This window comes from Equus asinus, chromosome 23 (genome assembly GCF_041296235.1).
Source record: "Equus asinus isolate D_3611 breed Donkey chromosome 23, EquAss-T2T_v2, whole genome shotgun sequence".
Lineage (NCBI taxonomy): Eukaryota > Metazoa > Chordata > Mammalia > Perissodactyla > Equidae > Equus > Equus asinus.
Genome location: NC_091812.1, coordinates 48,303,994 through 48,331,151, shown reverse-complemented (window position 1 = coordinate 48,331,151; position 27,158 = coordinate 48,303,994). Strand labels below are relative to the sequence as shown.

The 27,158-nt window shown below is 36.1% G+C and overlaps 1 protein-coding gene across 9 annotated transcripts in view; it reads right to left on the bottom strand.

Annotated features, from left to right (window-relative positions):
- CCDC171 (coiled-coil domain containing 171) overlaps positions 1-27,158 on the bottom strand; it is a 295,440-nt gene that overhangs the window by 34,500 nt on the left and 233,782 nt on the right. For all 9 annotated transcript variants that reach the window (XM_070495543.1, XM_070495541.1, XM_014843487.3 and 6 more), the window contains one exon: positions 7,171-7,323. In XM_070495543.1, coding sequence (XP_070351644.1) covers positions 7,171-7,323 — 153 coding nt within the window. The remainder of the gene's footprint in view (positions 1-7,170; positions 7,324-27,158) is intronic.

The window sequence follows — 27,158 nt, the reverse complement described above, 5'->3', positions numbered from 1 at the left end:
CGAGACTCCAGAATCTGTACTTTATCCCACTGAACTGCACTGTATAGCCTCTCTCAACAAATTAAGTCATGGCTTATGGTTCATTAAAAAAAGCTTTTTTTTCGTGAAGGGCTAAAAACCTCAATAATAAACATCATGAATCAACTGAGATAAAGCATTTGAAAGTTTATGACAGCAACTCACAGAGAGTAAGTTACTGCAATTCTGTCAGTTTCTTTACCCACACAACACTAGTAGTAACAAAGAATCCTTCCTCTCTCAAGAAAATGTAATAAAAACAAATGTGATGGAATATTATTTGAGAACTTAAGAGAAAGGAGATTCTTATTTTTATCTTAACTGAACCAAAATATCTAGACCTTTCACCTTTATGAACATTATAATACCACTTTACAACTATCAAATCTGACATAATTTGAGCAATGATGCGAAGATATCACTCCTGCAAAGACACTAACTAGAACACTCCTCTGATTTGTAATTTATTATTTTTTCATAAATAAAGTATTATAGAATCAAAAAACATACTGTTTAAACATACAGTGGCAATGAGGCAAATCAATACTGGAGCCCGAAGCATCATAATTCATAGCAAAGTATTTGGGTTTGGCATTCTCTGTTTCACAGATTGAAATATCATGTGTTTTTCTCCACAGCTGTGGGTGTGCTGGTCTCCAAACACCCACATGTAATTGGTTCTGACTGCTGTACTGTTCTCTACTGGGCTGTATGGGTCTCAAAAGCTCTTTACTCAAAGCCCTTTCTGGTTACTATTACTCAAGATAAAAGCTCTAGAGCACCCCTAAGTTAATGGGTCAAAGACCAACATACTGAAAATGTTACAGTACTGGCAAGTGTACAATTGATGAGAACTCTCAGATAAACTCCAGCATTATGATTACATGTTGCTGAACAAAAAATGAAAATGTCACCTAAAGAGGGATAAAGTTTTTAAAGATGACTATTCATGTCTACAATATGATCGATCTCTTGCATTACAAGTGTGTATGCATTACAACACCATGATATATTAAGTTTTTGATCAATAATGAATTGTTTTTATTCTTATCAGGTGAAAGGCTGGAAAAAACTGTAATGAGAATATACTGACTGTCCTTAGTTCATTAAATTAGTGATAACAACAACTAGCATTAATACCATACTTAGTATGTGCTAAAAGCAATGATTTAAGAGTTGTTTTATCTTTTGCCTACTCAGAAAAAGACTTCCCCATAGTTACATATATTACATATATTTCTTAAAGCTATCTGTATAGCTTAGCTGTAGGAAGTATATGTAACTATAAAAAATTTTCTATGTGTAGGGAAGAACACTAATATTTATTGAGCACCTGCTAATATGCCAGACACTCTGTCTTTGTTCAATCCTCACAACAACCCTACAATGTAGGCAATTTCATCTACATGTTACAAATACAGAAACTGATGCTTAGAGCATGGTATAGATAATAAACAACAGTGCCAGAAAGCACACCCGGGCTTGCCTGACTCTAAAGCCTGGTATGAGGGACCTATGGGAAGGAGGCGATGGTGGGCAGGGTGGGTACTGGAGAAAAGAGCTAGTTCATCTGAGGACCCCATAATAGAGTTTTGAGAATAGCCAAACTAACAAATACTAGAGAGACCAAACAAGAACATCAAGAGCACAATGGTCAGAGATGGAATCAAATCAGACTATAGAGTAAAAAGCAGGGGTTGGGTGGTGCAAGAACGGATGGGGGAAATATGGAGGTGGCGTTTGGAGTGACTGTTGCAAGCAGTATTGGACTTCAGTGGGTACAGGCTGCTTGGGTGAGTTGGATGTCTAACTGAGCAGGGGAATGGCATGATAGTAACAATACATTTTCTATTATACAAAGAAATGCATTATATAATTCAACTTGTTAAACATATGTACTATTTTTAGGCCTATTCCCCAGAAGAAAATAAAATATATATTTTGATGCTCTTCCCCCTTAACAAAGTATCAAATTGTCATACATTCTTCAAAGACTCCCACAAACATTTCGTCTTCTCAGTGTCTTCTTCTGACGATGTTAGGCAGAATGAAGTCCTCTCTCATCCGTGTTCCCACGTCTATTTTTGTGATTTCCTTATATGTCTATTTTCCTCACTGGAGGAGAAACCCACAAGGGCAGAGATGATCTCTTAACACTTTGTCCCCATAAAACAAATAAAATGGTAGACAAAAATCCAAAAATGTCAATAATTATATTAAATGTAAATGGTCTAATCACCCAATTAAAAGTCAGAGATTGTAAAATGGGTAAATAAACCAAAACCAAACTATGTCTTTCAACAAGAAATCCACCGTAAATATAAAACATAGATAGGTTAAAAGAAAAGGACAGAAAAAAATAAGTCATGCAAATGCTAGTCAAAAGAAAGCTGGCATGTGAAAAGGTAAGCATTGAAATTACAAAAATGGACAGAATAGTGAACTGGGCCAAAACCAAACTTCTGGAGGCCTATAGTTAAGAAGACAGTGAAACACGCTCAAGTCACTTCCATCTTAAAACAGAACTCCTTTAATCTTCTGAACACTCCACTCCTATATCTCATACCTAACAGCTAAATCCTTGAGATAGTTGTTTAAATTCACTCTTTTTTTTTTTTTTTGTCAACTCCCACTTATTTCTCCACCTCTTGCTGAAAGAGCCCTTGCTAAGGTTACCAAGGGCCTCCAAGCATTAAATCCAAAGGCCATTCTCAATCTTCATTTCACTTGATCTTCAGCAGCATATGACACTATTAACATGTCATCTTTCTTAAAATATTCTATTCTCACGGCATCATACTGTTTTGGTTTTCCTCTTATGTCTTGGCCTGTTCCTTCACAGCCTCCTTTGCAACCTTATCCTCAAGCATTATTTGTTGGAGCTTTTCAAGTTTCATTCTTAGGCCTTTTTCTCTTCTTACTCTATAACCTGTCCCTATATAGTCCCATTCTTCCAACAGTTTCAAGTCCTATATGACAATGCTTAAAATTTATATCTCCAGCTTGCCATCTTGCTTGAATTTCATATCAAGCAGCTTTTTTGACATCTCCAGTTGGATGTCTCAATGTACCTCAAACTTAACATACTCAAAACTAAATTCACAATATCCCCTGCTATTCCATTGTTTCCCTCTCAATAAATGAGGTCATTGATCCATTTCCAAAAGCAAAAAACCAAGAAATTGTCTGACACGCCCCATCTCTTGTTCTTCACATCCCAGTGTTTCTTCACACTATAGCCAAATGATTTTTTTAAATGCAAATCTGAGCACATCACTCTTTCTTTAACATTTTCCAATGACTTTTCCCTTGCTCTTGGGACTAAGACAACAAAGTCTGACCTCTGCCCTTTTCTCCAGTCCATTCTCATCTTAGACTACCCTTGCCTTTGCTCTCTTTATTTCAGCCACACTGGTCTTTCTTGAGTTCTTCTTTCCATTCCAGAGACTTTGTAGATGTTCACAGTCCCCTCCTCCTGGTCTGGAACATTACTCTCTTCCACCCGTGGATAACTCCTACCCAGTCTTCAGATATTAGCTCAAGCATCACTGACCTGGAAAAGGCTTTACTGATACAACTGATACACTAGTCTAGGGCAGGCTCATTTGTTTAAAAAATGCTTATACACTTAAGCTTTTTTTCTTTCAGTGCACTTATCTTGGTTAGTAATTACACCTTAATTAGTGTGATTCCAAGAAAATAATTACTTCCATTATTAGATTTTAAGCTCACGAGAACGAGAATTATCTGTCTTGGTTCACACAACATCCCCAAGAGCAGAACTGTGCCTGCCACAGAATAGATGCTGAATAAATACAGAACTGATGGATAAAGAAAAGAATTAACAAACAATAATATAAAGAAGGAAGAGTTCAAGCAAGTAGAGGCAAGAGAGCCAATGAAGGGCAAGTCTATAACAAGTGAAACGAACAAGATGAGTGTTTAAGGAAGAAAGTAGTTAAAAGCTTCCTATGTTGCAGAAAGATTAAAAGGGATGAGAAGGAACTAATAAAGAGACAGAGCAAACAGAAAATTATTGGTGACTTTTGAGAAAACAGTTTCAGTGGAATGATAGACTCTGAAGCCAGATAGCAGTAAAGCTCAGGAGTAAATGGGAGGTGAGTATACAGAAGAAGCAAGGATAGACTCCTTTTCAAGCATGTGTCAATGAAAGGAGAGGGAGACAGGCTGCGGAAAGGGCAGAGAGCTCATCCATTGGAATATACTGATGCTGATCATAGATGAGGAGTTATATGCTCAAGGCTACAGTAGGAAGCTGAACAAAATGACAAGGTGTGCAGCTGAAGATGTTAGACTTGTAAATAATCTTTTCCTGTGGTGCAATCCAATTACTTTCTAGCAAGATAATGGTGATAAAAATAATAGCTAACTTTTTCGGGGGGGACTACTCACTAAGCGTGAGGCAAAGTTCAAAGTACTTTAACACTGTGCACTAGACCTCCCAACATCTCTATTAGGGAATGGTATCGTTGTCCCCATTTTACTGACGAAAATCTGAGACACAAGACACATGATTCGCAATTGACAGAACTGGAATTTGAATCTGGATTTATCTGACTTCTATGGCACACACTATTAATTGGTTAATGCAATACCCATTTATTCCTCATTCTCTCATCCTTTGACTAACTATAGCTAGGGGTGGCCACATGACCCATTTCCAGCTAATGGGACATAGTGCAAATATGTTTGGAGCTTCTTTGGAAAGCCTTCCCTTTTTAAACATATAAATATTTAAACATATATTTATATATGTATTTACTATCTGTTATCTATTAAGTTTACATTAAAATTTATAAATATTTAAATATATTTTTAATGGAAAGCCATATATATATATAGCACAGATATTGCTGGGCCATCCCATCTCTCTGACTTGAATGTGATTGCAAATCCTAGAGTTGGCTGCTGTCTTATGACAAAAGGGAGTGGCAGAGAAATTACAGAGAAGTTGAACCACTAGACTATGACAATAGCCATCTACTTCTAGACTTCTTGCTATGTGAGAAAAAAATCTGTATTTTTTAAGTCACGTTAGTCAGGTTTCCTGTTACTTACGCTTGATTGTACTCCTAATGGATATAATTCCAAAGCCCATGCTCTTATCTACCAAACTATATCACCTCTCATCTGTGAAATACAGAGATTAAGGCTGTTCTAGCTCCCTCAGAGAGCTCTTAAGGAGTTAAAACTAGAAAATGTATATACAAACGTCTTGAAGAATAACAATTATTATACAAATGCATTACTGTTTTAAAAATAGTGATTTTCAACTAAAGGAAGAGACCAGAGAACATACATCTCATAGAGACATGGGATTGGGCGACATTCTTCTAGACAAACACATCAGAAATTTTTCACATTACATACATCCCCTTTGAGAATCACTGCCAGGGTGAACCACTTCTCACTAATGAGATGATGAGCATATTCTCAGGATGTGTTCAGAAGGAAAACAAAAAAAGTATAGAAGTAGAAATTTATTATGACAGTGCGGTATATTAAGGACACCTCCACTAAAACTTCAGTAGCATAATAATTGGTAAAAAATTTTTTGAACCCATGGGGAAACAATCCCACCTTATCAAGTATGGCCTTTCTTAAAATACAAGTAATTATTTTTATATGAATAACAGCAACAAACAATAAATAATAGTTAGACCCAACAAAGCTGACATGACTTGAACTATATAATATATCATTAACCAGTAGGATCAGGAAGATGTGTTTCAAAGAAAGGCTAGAATAAAATCCAAATACTTGTTCAAACCTTCAAAAAAGTTTCCTCTTCATTTTAATTTCTCTTGGTGGAGTCAAATTTACTATTCTGTCTTTAAGAAATTAACAAAGGCATTTAAAAGACTGAAGTTCATATCTCATGTCTTAAATAACCGGTTTCTTCACTTACTGAATAAATTACTACTATTTTTCACTCGGTAAACATTTGTTGAGCACTTATCGTGGGCCAGACTGTTCTTGGATCTAGAGTTCCTTCAGAACAGTAAAGAAAACACCCAAAATTTCTTGTGTTTATGCAACTTATATCTACTGAGGGTAGGGAGCAAACCAAAAGCAAATAAATAAAATACACTATATATCAAATGATGGTAAGTGCTATAGTGAAAAAATAAAGCAAGGAAGGTGGCAGGTACATAAGCAATACGGGGAGAGAATGAGACAGATTTTAGGGGTCAGGGAAGAGGGTTGGTGGTCTCAGTTTTAAACACTGTGGTCATAAGGGTCTCCCTGGGATGCTGACACTTGAGCCAAGAACTCAAGGAACTGAAGAACCAAACCATAGCTGTACATCTAATTTCTTTAATTGCTAACTCTTCTTCTGTTGAATATATCATTTGAAATGGGTCAACAGCTGAATAGCAAAATGATATTGTTTTTCCCTTACAAGTTACCCTGATCCATTGTACTTAAACCCAAAGGAAAAAAGACAGTCCAATTATAGGTAACCCTCTGAATCTTACCATTGATATATCTCCTTTTTGAGAAAAAAGTTCAACTGTTTCTTTCATTCCTTTATGTCACAAATATATTCATTTTTTGATACTCCCCAAACACATATTTGAAATGTAGAAAATTTTGTTTAGTCTTAAATGAGCCCAAATTTCATCATGGGCTAAAATTTTAAGATATAAAATGACTGCTGAAACTGAATTTTAATCATATAGATGAATCACAACATGCATCTTTAGCTAGGCATGTATTATGGATAAGTCTAGTTTTCTACAGAGAATAATCACATGTTCTAATTACCATTTTGGTTATACGCATAATTAATAATATTCTGTCTTAATGGGACACACTGAATCTTCAGACAGTTGCAAGATTTAACTATGCATACTGCCAAATCCAACTGTCAGCTGCACTGCCAAACACAAAGGAATCTTGATGTAGTGTTTTAGCATTGATAACAATATGCATATCTTTACACACGTTACAATGGAAAAATTAATTGCTTTTCTTCCTTCAAAATTTTCTCCACACTAATAATTTTATGTTGTTTGATTGATCATTTACCCTAAATTATATATATTGGAGAGTGATCTTATGAGCAATAAAAGCATGAATGTAAATGTAACCCAAGATCCAAAGAAGAAAAACATATGCAGGACTTACTGATTGTAAACTTTCATTTTCACGTAAACAAGCTGTGTGAAGTTCTGATTTCAAGGTTGCAATGTGACTTCGATGAGATGTCATTTCCTTCTCTAATGTAGCAATTCGAGCGCTCGCAAGCTGGTAGACATCCATGAAACTTTTAATCATAGCCTTAAGAAATAAAAATAATGTCACATACAATTCAAATAAAGCTGTCCCCAAAGGAGAATTCCCATAATTTGGAAGCAAAATCATTAAAATTTTAAAATAAACAACTTTTCATCTTTCTTTAAAATAATAAAGCTAAACCTTATATTTTATATTGAGAACAGTGAGTATTTTAAGAAAGTTTGGGAGAAAATAATTGAGATTTCTTTTCCAGAGCATTTATTTAAACAAGATGTACTTTGATCTATTGTGCTTAAAATTTAGAATGCACTTTTTAAAGACGGCACACTTATTTTCTTTGTAAAGTTAAATTCAAGTTGTAATTTGACCTAAATTTCAATCTTAAGACACACAACAGATGCATATATAAGCAAGATATTTCCAAATAAGCTGAGTTAGAAAATTTTCAACCCACCTAAAAAAACATATGTTTTGAAACAAAAGGAGTTGAAATAATCCTGTGATTTTTTTAAGAGTAAATAATGTGATTCCTACATTGTAAGATAAGCATAATTACTTTCATTCATATAACAGAGGAATGCTCTTGCATTAGACTACATAAAATAAAATAAACGACACAAGCAAGTGCTAGTAAATTTTTCTCTCCTCTAAATAGCATAATATTCAGGTGATTGTTGGACCTCCATATTATTGTTTAATCATATTTTACAGAATTTTTTCTTCTAAAGCAATCTCTAGTGAATTTTAAGCCCAAGAATACTATTATACCTTTTTTAAAAAAGTCTTTCTAAATACTTCAAATGTCGCAAAATAAAATCAAACAGTTCAAAGACATATTCAAATATAGTGTTATATTATTTACAAGAAAAAAAAATCTTCCAATCACAGCCACAACTTAGTAGAACGGCAGACAGTCTGAGAATTTCCAAGTTATATTCAATCTGAAGAGTCTGATTTGGGAAAGCTTTGAGAACTAGATATTTGAACAATTCTAAATGGATATGAAATAATAATTTGGTGAACAAAGAATAAGAAACAACGTACATAACGTCTGAGACACAGGTTAGTTATTTGTAGGTAAGAGTAAGAAAATTCACACCTTTTTTGCCTATCAAATTCCTGTTTGCCCTAAAAAATCCAGCTCAGACACCATCTCTTTCCAGAAACCTCTTTTGGGGCTAAAGGCAGTGTTAACTTCTACTCTGGTTCCTTGTAGGTCCCTCATCCTTGCTTCTCCTTGGCATTTATTGCTTTAGCAGAAATATATGAGTTCACATGTTTATCTTTCCTAGACTGAGGAGCTCCTTATGCCAGCTATTAAGCCTACTCATCTCTATCTTCAGGGATGACAGTGGCCCACAGTGAGCACTCGTTTGAACGACTGACCGACTGAATAAATGAATGAAAAACTGAAAAAGATTTTTAAAAACCCACAAGTTGAAGCCATATATTGGCATAGAATACCTTACAGGAGAGGAGGAAGATATTTGGGAAAATATAATCTTAACATTCTAATGAATAAATTATTAATCATACTTTAAGTCAAAAAAGGAAGCAAAAGCATAGCTGTTTACACAAAAGTGATTCTATTACCTAATACTAAACAAACATGGCGTGCCCTCATGTTTGGGAACATCTCACACGTCCTAAACCTACCTTACCCAAATTGGGGTCATTTCAAGGTAAGCTTATAGCTAATACTAACACAAAATATTTCCCTGGGTTTCAAAAGTATGTAAAAATCAGAAACTATAAAATCATATCTATCTCCTCCTATGCCAAGTCTGTCTCCACTCTTATAAATTCTTTCACCTTTTCCACTGAAACAGTGGACAGGACTCACAAGTCCTATTTTCGTCTGGCCCTCACTCTGCCACTTACTTAGCTCTATGTTGTTGGGCAGGCACGTCACCTCTCTGCACCTCCATCTCCTCCACGAAATGCGAAAAAGAGTCATTTTCTTGCCTACTTCCAAAACTGTTGTAAAACTCAGAAAATCAAAAATTTTAAGCAAAGCCAATTCTGTTAACCCTTCAACTACATTGCATGTAATATAAGAAAGCCCTCTAAAAATGATAAACTACTGAATTTCATTGTGGCATTACTATTGCTCCATTTTTAAAGTCTCCACTAAGATCTTAATGAGACAATCTGAGATGGGGAGGTTCGTATACATATGTCCTTGTTGTCTAGGGACCTAAAATGTATAAAAGGCAGAAAAACATGCCTTCTGAAATGTTTATTGAATAAAAAAAGTACCCTTCCATCAGTAATAGCATCCTGGAATATTATTTCACTGGAAGTCACAATAGAATTGGCCTCTAATATTTAAGGATAAAAAAGTTCAACATCTAGAAAATTATCCCATTTCCTAAATTTGGAGAAACATATTTCACAAATTCTTACATACATGATATTCCAAAAGGAATAAACAATTAAATGATATTCCTTTAAACCTTTTTTTAAAAAAATAAAATACTTTTTTGAGAAGTTACATCTGAAGTTTTATATGGTGGATGGAACACAGTCATGATTATTTTGGCTCCTTCCTTGATCTACTTTTAATAGCTAAATTCTAATATTCTGTACAGTATTAAAAGAAACTACATATTACTTCTTTATAACACTAAGAAGAATATAACAATAATCTATTTTTTGCTTAGGATTTAGACTGTTAAGCATCTAAAATCTTTAAAGCAGTATTTCATTTGAGAGATGAAAGCAGTTTTTTATAACACTTACTATATGTTTTTTCAGAGCAGCAGCATTTACAGTGATAAATACAGAAAGCATGTTTCATGGTATTAATATGTATAAAATATACCATACTCTTCTAAAATGAAAACCTCTTTCAGAACTGAAGGTATGGAGGAGTGTCAGTGAAATCACAAAGTTATTCAAAGAAGCCACAGATCTTTTGAGGAATAAAGAATAACTTCCAGTATTAAAAAGTGATTCAAACCACACAATAAAGGATGCCAGCGAAAAATCCAACTCTTTAACATAAAGGAAAGGTGCCAAGTTGGCAGAAGAAATGGAAATAGTCTGAATCAACTGACGGGGTGGGAGGTGGAGGGAGCAAGCATCTCATGACCTCCCTATGAATCTCCTAAAGGTAACTATCACAACACACCTCCCTCTCATATTAAAACATCACACCTTTCTACGTCAGGAAACAACGACAGAACAGCATGATAGTGTGTCCACCACGCCCAGCATTTGAGAACTCATCCCAAGTCATCCCCGGCCCAGGGGATTTTCACTATGCCGTGCAGTGAGATGTAGCTCAGTGGGGCTCACCTGCTCACATGAGAAACAGAACAAAGGACGGTTTCTGGACAAGAACAGCCTTTTGTTTTAGAGATAGTCTATAGCATTTATAATCAACATAAGATGAGAGAATCCAAACACATAAAATTTCACATCCTACCCATTTTAAGGAAAAGTATAAGTGTTTCAGAATATTAAAAATTCTGAGATACAAATAGGTGGCTGTCACTTGAGGACTAGCATATTATTTCTCTAACTTGTTATGTATACATTTTTATATAGCTGAGACTAACTTAAAATTGGACTTCAGGGAAAATGGCAGCCTTAGGAACCTGATGCTAGGAGAAGAACGTCATAAGGCCTCGATGCCAAAATAGTAAATCTTTTATTTACATTTTTTAGTAAGTAACTGGGAAACAAAAACCCCTGACTTTAAATTATATAACTATAGAAATACTTCATTTCTCTCTATATACAACGTAAATATACCATGTAAAATAGATATACCAGGCATACCAAATATGTGAAATATAGTAAATTCTCAATAAAATGAGGATAATTATTCCTACCTTATAAAAGATCTTGTGGGTATTAAGTGACTATTAATACATGAAGAGATCTTAACTATCTGGCACATGGTAAATACTCAGATAAATGTTAGCTATAATAATGATAACGACATCAAATTAGGAAAATTACTATTTTAACTCACAAAAGAAAGATTCAATATTTCTGAGGGCTATTATTAGACATAAGTATTTTAAATATAGGATATTCTATTCATGTTGAACATTGAATATGTTAAAATCCTTTCAAGCATAAAAAATTTTTAATGAATATTTACTTCCTAACAACTTCCCATTGATAATAAAAGTTACTATTTATGACGCCGTTTCTAAGGAAGAAAGCCTTACAATGACAACATGCTTGTAGTCTTTAGCACCAAATTTTGTTTGTTGGCACCTGGAATTAAAGGAAAATTATTTTCTTCATTATCCAAACATTCCTCTGGTAAAGCTGCTCATTCAGTAGGCTTACTTTCATTCCAATATTTTACAAAGGTAGGGATACAGCAGAGAATGAGAGTTAAAGAGTCTGTTACTAGTCGTGTACGAATAGCAACCCTGTTCCCAATTACGATCCAGTCTAAGATCTAGAACTGGACTCTTTAGTCCGGATGTTTGGTTCCTGGCCCTGTCCACAAATATTTGGCTCCCCATGACACTCCTGTACAAGGTCGTGTAGGAAAGGCTGCAACAGAATGGCAGACTACCATCCACCTCCTTGCTTCGCCACACGGAACTGGGTGGGTGTGCATGCATAAAAGCTGCTAAGATTGATATCAGTTGACAAGAATAGAAAGTACAAGGGACCAGAAACACAATTTTAGAGCAACTCTATCCAAAACACAAGCATGAGAACACTCCTGCAAAGGTGCAGCCAGCCACTGGTGGGCTTGCAGCTAAGCACAAACGGCAATGAGAAGTGGGGGAAGGGCTTAACCTTGCGTCATCAATAGACCTGAAACATTTCACTCTCAACAAAAAGTTATTACTAATGATTTTTAGTGAAAGAAATATGATTGTACATGCTTTATAATTTTAAAAATCTTGTGGTATAACTTTTGTGATACAGCAATTTGGAAGTCTAATTCTGAGTCACCATCCTTGCCACTCCCACAACACATGGCTCAATAGGTAAGATGCAAATGGCAGAAGTGCACCATTGGTTGTGTTTATCAAATTGTGACACTCATGTTTCAATCCTGTCTATCAAACAAAAGTTTTAACTGAAATTTTGGCTAGAAAATTTCCAACTTCCCTGAATTAATCAATTCCTCTTTTAACTAATATATGCTTTGTTTTTATATCTTTAACAAGTACGTTTTATATTAAATATATTTTATACATTTTATATATATAGTGTGTGTGTTTGTGTGTGAGGAAGATTGGCCCTGAGCTAACATCTGTTGCCAATCTTCCTCTTTTTGCTTGAGGAAGATTGACCCTGAGTTAATATCTGTACCAATCTTCTTCTATTATGTTTGCCGGATGCCACCACAGCATGAATTGATGAGTGCTGTGTAGGTCTGCACCTGGGATCCAAACTTGTGAACCACAGGCCACCAAAGCGAGCACTCGAACTTAACCACTATGCCACCAGGCTGCCTCCTATATTTTATATTTTTAACAAAGGTTCAAAACACACTCTTTGATTAGGAAATTATGCTTCTGAACTTCTCATGTGTACATATATAAATTTTTGTAGATTTGGACCAGTTTTTAGGAAAAAAGTCTATAATTCTGGAAATATTTCCAAACAACTATTTTGATAATGCTTTCTCCATAAAACTCCTTGAATAAAGTAATTTTTTTCTTTTAACAAATGTTACTTTACCTTGATGTGACAGAATGTGCTTTGTTTTGGTGGTTTTTAAAAAATAATTTCTAGGTAGCACGCTTTTGATAGCCACTTGCCATCCCAGAAAAGTTCTACAGATTTGGAACCCCTCTGTTTTTGTTAAAGAAAACTGCATAATTCATGCTCAAGTTTAAGAGTACTTTGAAGCACTGTATCACAAGAAAAACAGCAAATTTTATATAGAAGATTTAAAGACCACCTCCTATCTCATTGTAAACTATTATAAAGATTACACTATGTAAGATAATTTAATCTATAAATTACTTAACCACACAGGGTATATAAGAGTTCATGTTGAAACACAAAGTAAATAAATGAGTGAGGATGGCACTCTCAGCCTCTCTGCATTGGGAAATCCTTCTGCCTTTCCTTTAACATACCTTATACGAGATGTTAATGTCTAAAAAATGGACCAAGTGAAGACACCAGTGCCAATCGGTATCAAAAAATAAAAATGTTATTTCTTACTTTATGAATAAAGGGACATCTATTGTCTTGCATACCCATGGGATGTATTCAGTCTCCAAAGTGAGTTAAAATGGAAAAAAACAGAGAACTTCCATATAGAGATTTTATTTTATATTATATTTAGTTCTTTTAACAAACTTTATTTTTTAGATCAGTTTTAGGTTCACAGAAAAGCTGAGCGGAAAGGACAGAAAGTTCCCATATGCTCCCTGCCCCTACTTAGCCAAAGCCTCCCTCTCTATCAACATCCTGGCACAGATGAGTACAGGATGAGGGGTACATTTGTTACAGTCAACAAACCCACATGGACACGTCATCACCCCAAATCCACAGATTACATAAGGGTTGACTCCTGGTGCTGCATATCCTATGGGTTTTGAGAAATGTACAACACGTATCCACCATTATAGTGTCATACAGAATAGTTTTACTGCCCTAAACATTCTATGTGCTCTGCCTCTTCATCCCTGGCAATCACTGATCTTTTTATTGTCTCCATGGTTTTTATATCAACTTTTTAATCTTTTTTTAAAAAAATCTTTTAAAATTGTATCTTTTAAAAATTTCTATTTCTTTATATTTTACGTTATAGAGCTTATTTAACAATAACACGTATATAATTTATAAAGGAATAGATTTCCATATATTGGGGATGCTGGCTCAAAAGTAAGAGTGAGCAATCAACAAGTTTGGCGAGCAGTCCTCTGCATCATCTGATCACTAACTGGGGGAATACAAGGGAAGCAACTGAGCTAGCCCCCTCTTCCCCTCCTGGTGCTGAGGAAGGTGGCAGCGGCGTTTGTCCCCAGTGACCAAAACAGTGAGTGAGGACCCTAGAGTCAGAAAGGCAAAGTAGGGCTCAGGAAGCCTCCATATCCAAAGGACAATCTACCAACCCATCGTGCCTGGCAGCATGCATGTCCGATTTCTTTCCCTCACACCCAGATGTAAGCTCCAATCGTCAGAATTCTCATCTACGTAAGCACGAAAGCAGCCCCCTACTCGAGGATACCAAAATCTGTATTGCTGCATAACGGATTACCAAAAATTTAATGGCTTAAAACAACACGAATTTAGCATTTCATAGTTTTCCTGGGTCTAGCATGGACTCGCTGGGTTCTCTGCTCAGGGTCTCACCAGGCTGATATCAAGGTGTCAACTGGAGCTGCAGTCTCATCTGAGACTCAGAGTCTTCTTCCAAGCTCATTCGAGTTGTTGGCAGAACACAGTTCCCTACAGTCATAGAACAAAGGTCTCTATTTTCTTGCTGGCTGTCAGCCAGGGCCACTCTCATCTTCTAAAGACTGCCCTCAGGTCCTTGCTAAATGGACTCCTCATCTCATAACATGGCTGTTTGCTTTCTTCCAGGCCAGCAGAAGAGCGTGTCTTCAACACTTCTCCTTCTTTTAAAGGGCTCATCTGATTTGGTCAGGCCCATCCGGGATAATCTCATATTTACTGGTCTCACTCACTCTCAAGGAGAGGGGATTAAGTACACAATATGTGTACATCAGGGGGAAGTATCTTGGGGATCATCTTATAATTATATTACCACAACCTAAACCACACATCTTACACAAAAATTAACTCAAAATCGATCATAGATTCAAATGTAAAACATAAAACTATGAAACTTTTAGAAAAAAATGTAGGAGAAAATCCTTGGTATCTAGGGCTTGGTGAAGAGTTCTTAGAAACGATCCACAAAGGGAAAAAAATCAACAAATTGAACTTCATCAAAATTAAAACTTTTGCTCTGCAAAATATTCTGCTACAAAAATTAAAAGACAAGCTCCAGGGTCAGCCTGGCAGCGTAGTGGTTAAGTTTGCGTGCTCCACTTTGGCAGCCGGGGGTTCACAGGCGTGGATCTCAGGCACAGACCTAGCATATTTAGCGGTTACCATGGGCTAGGGATGATTTGGGGGAGGGGGTTAATATGTCTATAAAGTGGTTAGCTGAGGGAGATCTTTGTGGTATGTAATAATTCGTACCTTGATTGTGGTGGTTGCTACACAAATATACACATGTGATAAAATGTCATAGAACTATACATATACATTGTGCCACTGTCAACTTTCCGGTTTTGATATTGTCCTAAAGTTATTTAAGATGTAACATTGGGGGAAACTGAGCGAAGGGTACAAAGGGACCTCTCTGTACTATTCTTACAACTTCTTGTGAATCTATACAGTCATGCATCGCTTAACAACACGGATACATTCCGAGAAATGCATCAATAGGTGATTTCATTGTGTGAACATCGTAGAGTGTACTTACACAAACCTAGATGGTATAGCCTACTACACACCTAGGCTGTATGGTAATATAGTAATAACCTTATGGGACCACCATCGCATATGCAGTCCATCATTGACCAAAAAGTTATTAGGTGGCACATGACTGTAATTATTTCAAAATAAAAAGGAAAAGAAGAAAAGCAAAGTATATATATATTTATGTATATATAAAATACGTGTGTATTTGTGAGTGGGTGTGGGTATGTGTGTAGTATGTGAACATTTAACTAAAACAGGGGATATATGCAAATTTATATACATACCTACATATATTTTAGAAACAAAGGGAGAACAAAACTTTTTCTATTTTAAGTGTTACCTATTTTTCAGGTAAAGATTTGGACTAGACTAACCAGTCTTCTATCCCTAACTCCTAAAGACTCCTTTACGCAGACACTTGAATAAAACAACCTAGCATTTTGCTTATCACACTCAACCTGAAAGGATCTCAAACACCTGTCTATATTTGCTCACTGACTGTCACAGCAACGCCAGCAATTTTGGGGCCATAGCACAGCCTGTAGCCTCAAAGGAGTCAATGAAATCTGAGGGGCATCTGCACTCAGCTCAACGCTCCACTCAAAGTCAATCCACATCTGCCCCAAAGCAGGCAAATGAGGGGGGCGAACCTCACACTCTGCCACCAGGAATCACCAAATGAGTTGGAACATATGGGAGTCAACAAAGCCTAGGCTTGACCAAATCTTTGCCCAAAGGTGTTCTCACTTCCTCTACAGTTCCCATTCTCCAAGGCGTGCCTGGATCCCAGTTCTAACAACAGTTACCAGGTACCCTAACAACAACAGTTACCAGGTGCCAGACATCACATTATGAGCTTTACATATTTTCCTAATTCTGGCAATAACCCTGTAAGACTCATATTATCTCTATTTTATAGAATAAGAAACTAAGGCTCAGTGATGCTAAGCACCTTATCCAAGGGCACCTAGCTAATAAAGAATGAAACTGGGATTCAAATCCATGTCTGTCCAATTGCAAAGCCCATGCTCATTCCATGCGTTGCAAGTTTTCCAGTTTTCTTTGGATTAGTTAGTGGTTTTTGCTTGGTTTGTTTTGGGCTGTTTATCATACAAAGTTTCTCAGTGAAATCAGTAGAATTAATCTAGGATTTGCAAGTTTCGCAAAATTGCACGGCTAGTCTATCACAACATTCATATAAATGTCAATTTAATCCATGTTCTCTTCTCTATTGACTGAAAAAGGTAAAAAGCAAAGCCCTCTTGAATTTTGCTATGAAACCAGGATTTTCAAAGATCTCAAACTCATTAATAACTATTACACTACACTGATGCTGAGCTACCAATTTTTGCTTATGTAATGGAAATAAATATTTATTTCAAGTAAAAGAACTTCAGATGATATTTTCTTGGAGACTTCATTCTGTTAAATGGGTTCAAAAAATATTTGTAACATATTGGGGGCTGGCCTAGCGCAGCAGCGGTTAAGTTCACACATTCTGCTTCAGTGGCCAGGGGTTCACCAGTTCGGATCCCAGATATGGACCTATGCACTGCTTGTCAAGCCATGCTGTAGCAGGGATCCCACATATAAAGTAGAGTAAGATGGGCATGGATGTTAGCTCAGGGCCAGTCTTCCTCAGCAAAAAGAGGAGGATTGGCAGCAGATGTTAGCTCAGGGCTAATCTTCCTCAAAAACTAACAAACAAAAAATTTGTAACATATTAATGAACCTCTATTCTAACCAAATATATCATGTAAATCTACATTTCCCCCAAAACATCTTTTGATTCTAGAAAAGTGTAATTTGAAAGAAGGCTGTAAGATAATTTTAATGCAAAAAAAAAATTAAACTTACAAATTATAGTAATTATAATTTGTGGATAATTAAATTATCCACACAACAGAAGATTATTTTGAAAAAGAGAAAACTTGGCAAACAACTTCTAGTGTGTTTGACTTATATATGTAAAATGACAATGTGTCATGCATCTCTCAGCAACCTGACTTAAAGATCTGATACCATCAGTAAAGAACTTTCAAGCAAAATACCAAGATAGTGATATCCCAAATCCTACCCACACAGGATTAGCTCATCTGACTCATAAATTCTCATTCTGAATGAGATCCACGTATACTGGATATACATACAGAGGAATGGGACTCTGAGAAGTTACATTTCATTTCCATCCTACCTACTAAGATTGGGGAAGGATTGCATCTTGCCAAATCTGGAAAATTTCCTAGGCAGGAAAAATTATCTTTCCTTTATGTAGAAATTAGGATTTTGGTGAACTATGTTTCTTCCCCCTCTCTCAAAGAAGATGTTTTCCCATTCCTGGACAGCCCACTTTTGACCCTAGATATCCTAGGGGGTTTGTGTGCATATACTAGAATTACTATGTTTCCTTTAGGGACTGGTCTGGGTCACTGCTGTCCACTTAAGATTGTGGACTCACATTTATTTAATACAGGGCATGGTTAAAACCACGCGTAACTAGGTACTGAATGCAATGTATTCACTGATACAGAAATGCTTTTTAGTGGTGATGGTGACAATCATAAGGACAGTAAATGTGTCAGATTATTAGAAGAAAAAAATTTACTGCAAATGCACAACTGAAGACAAAATAGTATGAACTGACTTAACACAATGTTGCATATAGTTCAGGTATGTTTTTGCTGGTGTTATTTTATATAAGAAAAAAAGAATCAGTTCATTTTCCTCTTTTTGCCATTTGAAATGGCCCTGGACTTGATTTAACCCATTACTCAAAATTTTTACTGGCACCACTTTGAAGGATGTAAATATAGTAGCTTTTCAGGTATGAGAAGGAGTCCCATGGGAAAACCATATTCAGCAGAGTTGCAGAATACTTTTGCAACAGATTTTTTTTAAATGATGTTTTCTTTGTATCATGTTTAGACTCTAAACTTTTTTCTGGCCTCCATTCAACCATGGCATATACAACTTAAATGTGCCAAAAACAAGAACAATTCTTTTTCAAATATGTTATTTCCAACCAGAATTGAATCAAAGCCCAACTTGAAGCTAACTGCAGTTTCTACATCGATGGTAGTTACTGCTCTTATTATGCTAAAGGTTAATACAAAGAGAAAACAAAGGGATAAGAAATGACGTTGGTTTCCTACAAGAATATGGAAAAGGAATCATCAAAATAATCAGAGACTGAAAAAAAAGTTCCTCTTGGAAACCCATGCCTATGGACATGAAGCTGTAAAAAGCAACCGTGATCTTAGAAAAATTCTAAGAGGAATGAGTTCCTCAGCAGATACTGCCTGATCAATAATAATAATAATAATAATAATAAATTGCCTTGCTTTAGGGACTTAAAATTTAAGTAATATACAAAATGGTCATCATATAGGTAAATTATAGAGTTGGCATTGGGTTTATTAATGTGTTGCAAAACGGCCTAATAAACGGCCTTCATAGCAAACCATGAAGAAGTTGAACCTCATTACTTTAGCTCTCCATCAGAAAAAGATATATTATTACAGTTACAATTTCTTAAGCACCTACCATGTCTTGACATCACCGGGAGCTTTACAATGGATATTTTATTGACATACAGATAAGACTTAGTATGGTATGAGTGATACGTGAATTTTTTGATTCAATTGTAATGGTGTGAGCTGGAATTCAGGCAGTCTGGCTTTGTCCAAATGTCAAAACCATAACGTCTGGCACTGATACGCAGAAATGTTTGAACTTTTGACATCTGAGTATACTGCTTGGAGATCACAGTTACTTTGACTATTTTCTAATTCTCATCAAGTAATAGATACACCCGTGCGGGGTGATTTAGCTTCCTCACCCAAAAGGAGGGCATTTTCTAGATACACTAAATAAAGTGTATGTGAATCTGAGCATCGTCTGTTTTCTGTGGCAACATGCATAATCTCCAATTTTTACACTATCCTTGAAAAACAGGAATTATTTAGCACAACTTTACTTATAAAGCTACTGAGGCTCAGAGTCCATAAATAACTTTCTTAAGGACATATTGCTAATAAGTGGCACAACTGGAAATCAGGGGTCCATCTGATTCCAAACTCCTTGCTCTTTTCCTTAATATGCAGACAGTTCTGCCTGTTTAAAAGGCCACACACTTGAGAAAACCTCAGTTCATTCATTACTGAATTCAATAAACACTACTGAGCACCTATTATGTTCTAGGTGCTGAAGACACAGTGGTAAAGAAGACAAAGCCTTGCCCTCATGGGTCTTACATTCAAATGAGAGGCAGAAAATAAATACACTAGGTCAGGGCTATCAAGAGTGAAGGGAGAAGGGAGGCGATTTTAGTGAGGAGAGAAGACTTCTAAGAGATGACGTTTAAGCAAAGACAGGAATGTAGCTGTATAAGAAGACAGGAATGGTTAAGTTCTCCTTCACATTTTTCAAGTTGGAAAAATAATAGATTTTTAAATTTCATATTGAAACTGAGTGGATAAAACACTAATAAAGAAAATTATCTCCTCAAAAAGGCAAATGCCTCTCCTTGTTTAAAAAAAAAAAGTTTTTTGAGCAGAAGGGTTGTAAAACAAGGTTAGTGACACATTCAGGCCCTTTCCTGATCTTCAGATCTCCCAAAAGCTCCTAGCATACATGCTGGCACTTGATGGATCCCATATTAGTGCTGGTTTTCTTCCTCTTGTATCAGGAACCGTAACATTCAAGGTTTTTTTAATTCCTTCTCCCAGCGTGTGCATTCGTCCTCTGCCATCTCAGCCATCAAGCGCAGGTCTGGATGCAGAGCAGGGTTCCACACACACGTGTTCAGCTTGATGAAATTAACAGGGAATACTTGTATTCTTCATTTCAGAGTTAGGGAGGCTTCCAATTTCAGTAATAATGTGTACTATGTTGAGAGTGCCTATTTATCCTCTTCAAAAGTTATTTGGGATGTAAAAAAGGGCACTTTACATTCCAATAATCTCTTTCTGATTTACACTTTTTGGAGACTGAACCAAGTGATAACTAGAACTGCCCATTTGTTCCATAACCAACCTACAAAGATCCAATTGCCTCAGTCAAATTTGACAGTGTACCAAAGACATATCCTAATTTTGATCTTTTGGGGGTTCAGTATACAAATTTTCTTAAAGGAGTGGTGTTAATACAAAGAGAAAAGGTATAGAAATAAATGGCGTACCAGGCTGAGAGTTAGCTGTCCACAACTAAAGCAAAACTGTTCAGTTCATTACCTCAAAACAAGCAACTTTCAGAAAGTGCACTTGATCTAAGCTACTGAAACAGAGTAAATATACCCACACTGAGTGCTTCGTCTTTCCTCTTTCCACGTAAAACTGTTAGCTTTATAAAAGAATCTCAGCGAAGAACATCCATAATTGGTGTCTTTAAATTAATTTGGAAAAAGATGCTAAAAAGCCATTTAGCTGGAATTATAAGAATTTGATGGGCTTGTTTGTGGTTTAATTAAATCCAATATAAACAATTTTTAATATACCTAATAAATACAAATCAGTAAAGAGAGGAGAGAAAATATTTTATGCTTTTATTAAGAGTTTATTTTATTACCATGGTTATTTTCAGATTCTGATACATCAAATTGGTTTGGGAATCTACATGCTTCTGTCAGGGTTATCATTTACTTCAATAATCCCTATAATCTCTACTCTATAACCAAATTCATTGAAGTATGTTAAACTATATCTGTGAAAAAATATTGTTGCTATATTGTTTTAAGGACAAATTTGTTCTAAGGTGCTTTCTAATACTTTACTAAATCAATGAATTTACCTTTTGTACACTATGAAGGAACAAATAATAAGATTGCCTTGAAATCCCAGAGAGATCATAATTTATTCACAACATCACAGAGCTTCAGTAGCTGAAAAGAATCTTACCAACCATTTAGTTCAACTCCGTGTGCAGATGAGGCCATCCCATAGATTGCACTGCTGGAAAGCTATCTCGTGACTGAGATTCAAACTCCAGAGAGTTCCCATCTGTATTTCATGACAATGACATTTTATATGAAAGGGGATTTTTAGTACATAACCTTCAAGGCCCACTCAAATGCCACCTCCTCTAAGAAGCCTCTCCTAATTTTCCCAGCAAGAATGAATTTCACTCTTCTCTAAAGGGCAGGCTACGGTACTTTATCTACGCCTCTCCTCCAGCAATCATGCTTTCCATCTCATAGCAATCTGAAATTTCATATTCCCCTCAGAAGGATGTTTGACTCACCTTTACATCCCAGAGCATAACACAATTCCTTGCACTTGGCAGGTGCTCAGTACATCATTAAATGATATTAGCCATAGCCAAATCTATACGAGCAGGAGAGCTGACCATTTTATTTTTTTAAGTTAATTTGCTGGTTCACACTGGTTTCTAAATACACTCAAATGATATTTCCATTTTTCCTCTAGAGTAAGTGGAAGACCTTGAAGCAAAGACCATTCTGGTTCCTAAGCTTTCTATGGATTACCAGGAGGCAGGGATACAAACAATCAGGCCCTTGGACTCCCGAGAGATGCTACTCTCTTTACCTAGAGCAATTGTCTGGATACTAGAAGAGGCGGCTTCTCCAGACCCTTTAAGAGTCTGCATCATCTAAACCAGCAGGAACAAATTAGAAGGATAGGTGAGAAAAGATAAGCAGATTATGTGACAAGGAATTTCATCCTTTCTACTTTCAGAATAGAAAGTGAGAGGGGCCCCAAAATAACATCTCAGACACATGTCACACAGAAAGAAATGTGCCTTTAGTTTGCAAACAGGTATTAGATACAAGCAAAACAAGAGCCATATCTGATTAGTATATAATACAAACTCAACTCTTTGAGTTTCAGATGGCACAAACTACTATGAAATTCCTCTATGACTCAAAACAAAAAGCAAGAGATACTGGATATTAAATTTAAATTTCACTCCAGAATACCATCCCACAGACTGAATGTGCCTCACTATAAGAAAAACAAAAGGCTTGCAGGAAGCAATAACACGCATTATTTGTGTGGAATCTGTTTTGTAATACTCATACAGTTCTTACAATCCCTTATTTGAAAGTTTGGGACCAAATGTGCTTTGGAGCTCAGGATTTTTCAGATTGGGAAACAGGGCATATACCATATATTGAGGAACACTCTCACTGGGATCTGAGGCCCCAGACTCTAATCAAATACATTCTACCCCAAAACATTTGAATAATCCCCCTTGAGGGGGATAAACTGAGACGATCAAGAGCTTCATGTAAGTTCTTCCCAGGTTTTGCCACAAAATTAGGTCAAATCAGGTTTTGTCTCCGAGTCAACCATTTCTGTGGGCATTTTCCTGCTACCTACCACTGAATGTTAACAAGAAATCATTTCACCTCTTAATTTGTAGTAACTAAAAATTGGGTGATAACATGAGACACCCAAAACTTTCAAAGAATTTCTTTGCACTTGTTGAAGAATCATAACGTTCCTTCACTCATACACACTGTTTCAGCAATCATCATCACAGCTGCTGTCTGCTGAGGGCTTTCTGTAAGATCCTGCGCTAATTGTCTCACAGAAATTTCTTTTCTATTTTGTCCTATGGCATAATTTAAAAATGTACAAAGTTAAACTGCATGTTTTAATTTCATCATAATTTCCTTCTCTATTTTAGAAAGATTAAAGACATGGAGTTTCTTCTTTTAGATTTTAAATTTTGTGGTTAAATCATTCTATCAGATAATCATTCAACCAAAGATCTAAGGTCTGAGAACTATCTTAAGCTTTATTGGCAAAGATAGAACTGATGCCCCTTTTAAATATGTCACAGACATGATTTAGGCTTCTTCAATGTCCGTTTGCTAACCCTCTACCACATGAACAGAACCTAAACCTCCGCTTTAGTGCTTGGTTTTCTATGTTTTCCTTTTAATCCTTAAATGAAGTTATACCAAGTCAGATTCATTTTGATTAATATGCATTATAAAATATATTCCAGACAAAATATTGCTCTGCAACACTGAAGCAATGGCATATACTCCACAGGGAAAATCTGCTTGCTGGTGTGAGTTAAGCAGCCCTCACTCAGAAAAGAAACCAAGATATTAATACTTCATGTTTTCCTTAGTGAGTCACTGCTTAGGTTAGTCTTTCCCCAAAAAGTTATACTTCTTTGTAGTCAGCACTATGAGATTTCTGGCCATTGAGATTTAAAAAAAAAAAGCAACTCCAACTGTTACTAGAAGGCTCTGAAACTGAAAAGCATTTAAAGCTTCAAAATTACCCACTCTACATTTCATTGGTTACTTAATATACAGCACTTATGCAACCTCAAATAAAATATTTTTAAACTGTGATTCTGACAACTCCAAGTTTAAGTAAGTGGGGAGAGGAAGATTTATTATAATTTGAAAAGATTTAGGATCACTTTTAGATCTCTTTTCAATTCAACTCTCTTTCTCTCCCTCTACACACACACTCTCTCTCTCTCTCTCACACACACACACTCTTGAGAGTAGTAATAATAGTGTTTAATAAAATTTAAGGCATCTGTGGAATTATCACAAGAAATTACTTTTGTCCCTAGTTTTAGACTGAATGATTTACTGCATTTCCTCTAATCCTTAAGTTGCATATTCATTGCTGTATTTTCCTCTAACTGCTGTCACTTAAATTGTCATGTAGAATAGGGCAAATCAGGGTCAGTTTATATAAGCAGCATCAATCTGAAGAACTTCATCAGTCTTTATTTCAAGGTATTATGCAAAGAAAACTGACATTAAGAGAGCCTTAACTGACAGCAAACGAAATCAATCAGCAAATCACTAAGCCATAATAAACTCACTCAATTTGCAGATAACCCTTCCTTTTCCAGGTCTTCACCTAGGCAGTCCATCAAACACTGTTTTTTGTCCAAGTAGCTGAAATGAATAGCAATTCTGATGTAGCACTTGAAAGTTCAAGCGCTCACAGGCTTCAGTCTCTCAATAATAAGCATTAAAAGGTATTACCTAGTAGAGTTATACTTGAAGAGGCTTCAAATATTAAAAAAAGAAAAGATAAAGAAAGGGTCAAGTTTGGGATTTAGCTTTTGCCTCTTAACATTAATGACAGAGAAATTATGTTCATCTCATTCAGCAGCGTTTCTACTTCAAGCTACCCAGAACTAAAAGTTATAACCTGCCCTCCCCCCCAAAAAAGCTCTGTGCTTTCATTATGTTTTGTGATTTTGTTTTTGTTTTTTACTAAGTGTGTCTCAAACATTTCAAATACAGGCAAATACTGTCACCATTTGAGAGCTGAAATTTGAAGTCCAAAAAAAATTTTTTTAATGGTATAAATAAAGGGAACAAAATGAGTTCAAAGAAAATATGAAAACAATAGTAATGCTTGAATTGCTTTGTATAATAATTACTCAAATAGTAGTATAAGACAGGCATTCACTAAAGTGTTAGCAATGGTTTTATACTGAACTGTAAGGAAACACTGAAGTGGTGAGACGTTTTACTCTTTTGATTGAGCATGTTGCTACTAAAGTGAAACTTGTATCAAACAGGTCATCAGTCAAAAACCTCCAAGAGTTAAAACACTAAAACACTTCTCAATATATTTAGGTCACTTTTCCTGACCCCAAGGCTGTTTGCAGTTCAGATCAATGCAGCTTATGTTAACTTAGCATTTGATAATGTAAAAAGCACCCTCGCATGCACACTATCTCATCTGATTGCCCCACAATCCTGGAAGCCTTCAAAAGCAAGACAGGCTTCACTGTCTCCATTTAAAGATGAGGAAATGGAGGCTCAGTGCTGTTGAGTGACCTGCTGAGGCGGTTCAATTACAGAGCCAATCCAGGCGTTCTGACTCCACATAGGCTTCTCCAATACTACGTTGCTTGCCTCTTCTCCCAGCAAACGGAATTATTTTATGCTGTTAGGAAAGTAATTCCCATTCTGTTCAACATGATGTTTCCAGAAAACTCAATGACATACAGAAAATTGCACAGATTCATGGTTAGCAACTTCCCTATAATCTGATTTACTCGCTTGTCTTTTAGAAGGGCAAAAATCGCAACCTGAAATTGAAAACTAAGCAAGCTTACACCTGATCAAGGAACATTTATATGCCAAATATTTAAAGGGAAACAATTAAAAAAATATCTATTAGTGTTGTTTAATTTTTAAAGTTCCCTCATACATGTCGTGTGACCCTCACAATCATCCCAAGATGCATCAGGGCAGCTATCGTCATCTCCACGTTACAGATGAGAAGCTGCGTGTCAGAATTAAGGGCCAAGAGCTCACAGAAAACAGTGATTCTAGGAGAGAATTCCAGTAGCACTTTCAGCACCACAAGGATGATAACCCATACTCATCCTTCACAAGAAAGGACAATGTTGTGTTCCATGAGAACAAGACAACAATCGGATAAAATACTGAGAATTCCTGGTCCTGGGTAATTTATATGCACAAGGGGACAGATTTCATCTGTTCTATGGCCAATCCTACTACTTTCTGGCAAAGCTGCACAACCTCTTCAACCTTCTGTGATACTGACTCTGCTACGTTTTTATTTCTTCCTAATTATTCTTCCCCATAACAAACAAAGGAAGAAATGACAAAAATGAAACTGGACAAAGGACTTTATGAATCATGCCTAGTTTTTAAAGAATTCCTATCAGATTTTACTTAGTGTTGCCTCAGATCATTCCCACAGGGAATAATTCATAAATATTTTCAGCTGAGTTAAGGAGCAAGGAGCTATGAGATCCCTCAATATGAGATCCTGTGTAGCAGAAGCTTTTTACAGATGCATTTACTTGCCCTCAGATGTCTTCCTGTCATTTTCAAAAGGCCAAGAGGTGAAAGTCCCAACAGGAAAAAAACCCTGTTGTTTCAGACCACTGCTATCTGAAATAAAGCCATGACACAAGATGTAAAATCTCATCTGCTAAATATTAAAAAAAAACTTTTCAGAGCTCCTACCTTTAACAGATAATGTTTAGAAAACTTAGCTATCAGTTATTGCCCAAGACTATGTTTTAACAATAGATATGAAGAAAAATACTTTTTTTACAATAAATCTTTTAAAATAAAATATGAGGACTAAGAAAAGAACAGTAGCAGACATAACCTGGTAAAACAGGTGGTGCAAAAGAGCAGAATTTTACTTTTTTTTTTTTTTTGAGGAAAATTAGCCCCAAGCTAACACCTGCCACCAATCCTCCTCTTTTTGCTGAGGAAGACTGGCCCTGAGCTAACATCCATGCCCATCTTCCTCTACTTTATATGTGGGATGCCTGCCACAGTGTGGCTTGATAAACAGTGTGTAGATCCATGTCCGGGATCCAAACCAGTGAACCCCAGGCCACTGAAGCAGAGCACAGGAACTTAACAGCTACGACACTGAGCCAGCCCCCATAATTATACATTTTTACTCTCAAGATTATGTTCTAAAATTCAGATTGGTGCA